At 34.1% G+C, this 5000-nt stretch overlaps 1 protein-coding gene across 2 annotated transcripts in view; it reads left to right on the top strand.

Annotated features, from left to right (window-relative positions):
- Nucleotides 1–1353: 1353 nt before the first annotated feature.
- The window catches only part of LOC113814701 (uncharacterized), a 5337-nt gene continuing 1690 nt past the window's right edge, over nucleotides 1354–5000 (top strand). Inside the window, exons 1-2 of one of the 2 annotated variants that reach the window (XM_070122844.1) lie at nucleotides 1354–1423; nucleotides 3726–5000. The exon at nucleotides 3726–5000 is cut by the window's right edge and continues 30 nt beyond it. In XM_070122844.1, the coding sequence (XP_069978945.1) occupies nucleotides 3727–4887 (1161 nt within the window). In that variant the 5' untranslated portion in view covers nucleotides 1354–1423; nucleotide 3726 and the 3' untranslated portion in view covers nucleotides 4888–5000. The remainder of the gene's footprint in view (nucleotides 1424–3725) is intronic. The other variant, XM_070122843.1, reaches the window with a different exon arrangement.

Raw genomic sequence — 5000 nt, 5'->3', positions numbered from 1 at the left:
CTATCTGTGCAGATATACATAAGCAAATAAATCGACAGATATAATTATAAATATACATGAATATAAATACACACACATTTTCATATCCACACATGTGGGTATGTGGATGTATGTTGAGTGTGTGTTTGTGCTTATATGTGTGTATATATATATCTTTCCATCTTTCTGTCCATGTATATATGTATATATATACATACATATATATAAATATATATATATATATATATATATATTTATTTATTTATTTATTTATGTTTGTGTGTCTATGTGTGCATATGTATATATACACATACACGTATACATATTTATGTATATGTATATATGTGTGTGTGTACATCTATATGTATACATAAACATACATATGTATGTGTGTATTCATACATATGTGTATGTACATATATATATATATATAGATAGATAGATAGATAGATATAAATAGATATATAGATAGATAGATATAAGTGTATATATACAGTTATATATATATACATTTTTTTTAATATATACATAAATAATACACAGATTTCTGTATGTAAACACACACACACACACACACACACACACACACACACACACACACACACACACATATATATATATATATATATATATATATATATATATACATATATATTTGTATGCATGTCTTTACATGTGTATGTTTAGGCAAATGAGCGTGTAACCATGCATGTATTCCTTTGTTAATGTGTATGTGTAAATATTCTTCTTTCGGTTAATTAATAAACATCCTTTCAAGTTATTGAAAAGGATGTTACAATTCGAAGTTCTGGATGATTTTTTCCCTTTATAAAATCACTTAGGAAATTACAATATGATACGGAATCACCTCAAGTTCCCTTATTCGTACTATATTCCGTTTCAATTCCCTTATTCTTGCTCGAGATTGAGATTCATTCACTGAACAATTCTTACTTTCCTTTCGTAACGGCATGTGCTTGACGCTGTTATCCTCGGCAGCATCCGAAGTGGGCGGGCGTAACGAGGGAAGTCGCAGGTGATTGGTCATCTAATTTTCCGAAAGACTGGAAGCCTACAGTTGTCACGCAAGGAACTATGCGCATTTATTTCCAGATGTGCGATGTATTAATTCAAGATCTGATGATATAAACAAATTCCGATATTCTAAAGTGACATGGAAAAGCATGCTCATAAACAGCTTAGGAATGAGAAATAGGAATGGCGGTAGAAATAAGAAAGGACAGCCTTAGTAGTGCGGACATTACCCACCCTCACCCGACAGTACCGACGTCCTTGAACGTACAATTTAGAAATGAAACTGAAATATGATTGAAACCGTTCACACCGGAGTATAAATAGCGCTACACTTCCGTAAGATCGACAGAGTTCCTGAACTCGACCCTCAAGTCACTTCTACCTCATCTAACTACTGATTACCTGGAAGGTAGGACTACTTATTTCCCGCGAGATTTCAAGAAGTGAATCATGTAGGGTTTACGACATTTAAGTGAAAGATAAGCGCATGTTAATCATTTATTCTAAATCATTTATTAATAGAAACCAACTACGTACAATTGATATACTTTGCATAATATAATACCGCCTGTGTGATTGTGTGTGTGTATACTGTGTATATATAAATAAACATATACATGTATATGTAAATATATATGTGTGTATGTGCGTGTGTCTGCATGCGCGTATGTATGTATATATGGGTATTTGTAAACATATATAATATATATATATATATATATATATATATATATATATATATATATATATATATATATATATATATATGTATATATATTTCTTATGTACACAGAAATACATATATATGCATAAATATACATATATTCAGACATATGTATATCAATATGTGTATATTTATAGCAATAACTATATATGGATAAATACATACATTATGAATATATGCCCATATTCATATATGTGTGTGTACATATACATATATAGATATATAGATGCACATATATGCATATGTATTTATATAGATCTAGATAGAAATATTTCTGTGAGTGTGCCTACAGGTATATGATTATATATATATATATATATATATATATATATATATATATATATATATATATATATATATATATATATATATGTATGTATGTATATATATGTGTATATATATATATATATATATATATATATATATATATATATGCGCATGTCTGTATGGATGTGTGTGAATGTGTGTATACATGTGTGGGTAGGTGTGTTTGTGCACACATGTATAAATACATGTATCCATATATAAGTGTTAATATATAGATATGTGTATATATATACAAATATTTATGAATATGCATCTATATGTATATGTATACATAAATATGCCCATATAGATGTATCCATTAAATATATGTGTGTGAGTGTGGTTGTGTGCATATATGTATATGTGTGTGTGTGTGTGTGTGTGCGTGCGTGTGTGTGGGTGTGGGTTTGCGCACATATACACATATAGAAATACATGTGTCAATATCTATGTTTGTATGTGTGTGTGCGCGTGCGCCCATAGTGATGTATTCATATATATATATATATATATATATATATATATATATATATATATATATATATATATATATAAGCATGTAAATATATATGTGTGTTTATGCTTATATGAGTGTGTGTATGTATATATATATATATATATATATATATATATATATATATATATATATATATATATATATATACATATATATATATAATATATATATATATATATGTATGTATGTATGTATGTATGTATGTTTATATATGCATGTATAAAAAAGTATGAATGAAAATGAATATCTTCACAATATGAGATATAAGTAAATCTTTTATATTGTGAAGATATTCATTCTCATTCATACCTTTTCTATATTTGTCAACATAAATACGGTTCATATATATATGCTTGTAGGCACATACACACACACAAACACACACACACACACATATGAATATATATATTCATATATATGCGTGTGTATGTACATACCGTTGAATGGTTCTTATCCTTAATATGTCATTCAAACGATGTGTGTTTGTGTGTGTGTGGTTCTGTGTATGTATATATATATATATATATATATATATATATATATATATATATATATATATATCCATATACATGTGTGTGCGCGCTCCCGCGCGCAAACACAAAGAGATATGTATATATGTTTGTATACATGTATATACATAAATGTGTACATATATACATATATGTATGTGTCCATATATATCTATTCATATATGTATATGTATATATTCGTAAATACATATGTTCGTTTATATATATATATATATATATATATATATATATATACATATATATATATATATATATATATATATATATATATATATATATATATATATATATATATATGCATGTTTCTATGTATGTCCAAAAAAAAAAGTGAAGATAACCTCTTAATGCCCAAACACGCTAACAAAAACCATTGTATTTGCGGTAAAATTGATATATATTTTCATGTGTAGAACCATTTCACTCGACATATATGTCCTGCATCTGTTGTTTCTGTCGACCGGTTGATAAGTCTCGCGGCTCATCTGGGCGATAAAGTCCTCTCGGGTCAGCTCACACCGCATGGAGAAGTTCCACAGATAGAGGGGCGCGTGATTGGACTTTATTCCCAAATGAGTTGGCGAGACGCGGGCCTTCCAATCACCGCTGCTCTAATCTGTGGAATTTCTCTTTGCAGGATGTGGCGCTTGACGGCGACGCTGCTGCTGCTGGCTCTGGCCTCGGCCGAACCCCAAGGATATAATTACGAGGAACCCGACAACCAATACCTTCCTCCCGCAAAATGCAAGCTTGCTCCTGTCACCTCCGTCGTCTACAACACTCAGATCCAAACCTCAGTCCGCCTCCAGACCATCAATCAAGTCAACACTCAGTACAGAACCACAACCATTGTCAGGCAACAGGTGGTACCAACCACACTTTTCCAGACTCGTGTTCAAACGCAGGTCCAGTATCAGAGCAGCGTTATTCAACAAACAACCGTTCGTGCTGTTGACAGGTTTGTCACCCAGACCGTTCCAAGCCCACCTGTTGTACAAACGCGTTTCGTCACTTCAACCCGTGTGGTGCCACAGGTTAACTATGTCACACGTACACAGGTGCAGACGCAGGTTGTTCCTGTAGAGGTGACCAGCACTCAGGTCCGGACTATTATCCAGCCTCTTACTAATTATCAGACACAGGAGCGTCAAGCTACCCGTGTCGTCACTGTCCCAGGCCGTGACGTTGTACAAACTCGTGTTCAGACTGTTGTTCAGACCTCCATTGTCAGGAGCCAACAACCAGCTATCACTCGTTTCGTAACATCCACACGTGTGCAACAGGTTGTCCAGACATCTGTTGTCCGTGGACAGGACGTTGTAAGAACTACTGTTGCTCAGCGTCAACAGGTCATTCCATTCATATCTGTGAACACTCGTTATGAGAATGTCGTTGCTACTCGTCAACAGGTGGTGACGAGAACCAATATTGCTACCCAGACACGCATCCTCACACAGGTGGTGCCTCAAGAGGTGGTACGTACTCAGGTGGTTCCCACCACCATCTACACCACTCTCTTCGAGACAAGGGTTCAGCCCTTCACACGGGTGCAGACCGTTGTCAGGACCCAGTACGTCACACCGGTCCCCGTGGTACAAACCCGTCAGGAAGTCCGAACCTCTGTGGTCCAAGTACCCGGCCAAGACCGCGTCGTTAACCGGGAGGTGGTGCAGACCCAACAAAGACAGCAGGTTGTGTACCGCACAGTCAACCAGCCTCGCCAAGTTACCGTCACTCAGACAGTTACTTCCTCTTGTGGTTACAACTACGATGCTCCGTCCGTCCCCTTCATTTTTTAGAGAAAAGCTAATTGATTTCCATCAAAGCTGCGCCCAATGAACCACAGCAATTCAGCAAAGTCTTTTCAGCAAATCTGTTAATATTTCGCTTCCCAGTGAGCTCTGTATTAATG

This window comes from Penaeus vannamei, chromosome 6, assembly GCF_042767895.1.
Source record: "Penaeus vannamei isolate JL-2024 chromosome 6, ASM4276789v1, whole genome shotgun sequence".
Taxonomy (NCBI): Eukaryota; Metazoa; Arthropoda; class Malacostraca; order Decapoda; family Penaeidae; genus Penaeus; species Penaeus vannamei.
Note: the sequence above shows the minus strand (reverse complement) of the source record. Positions and strands in the feature narration are given on the sequence as shown.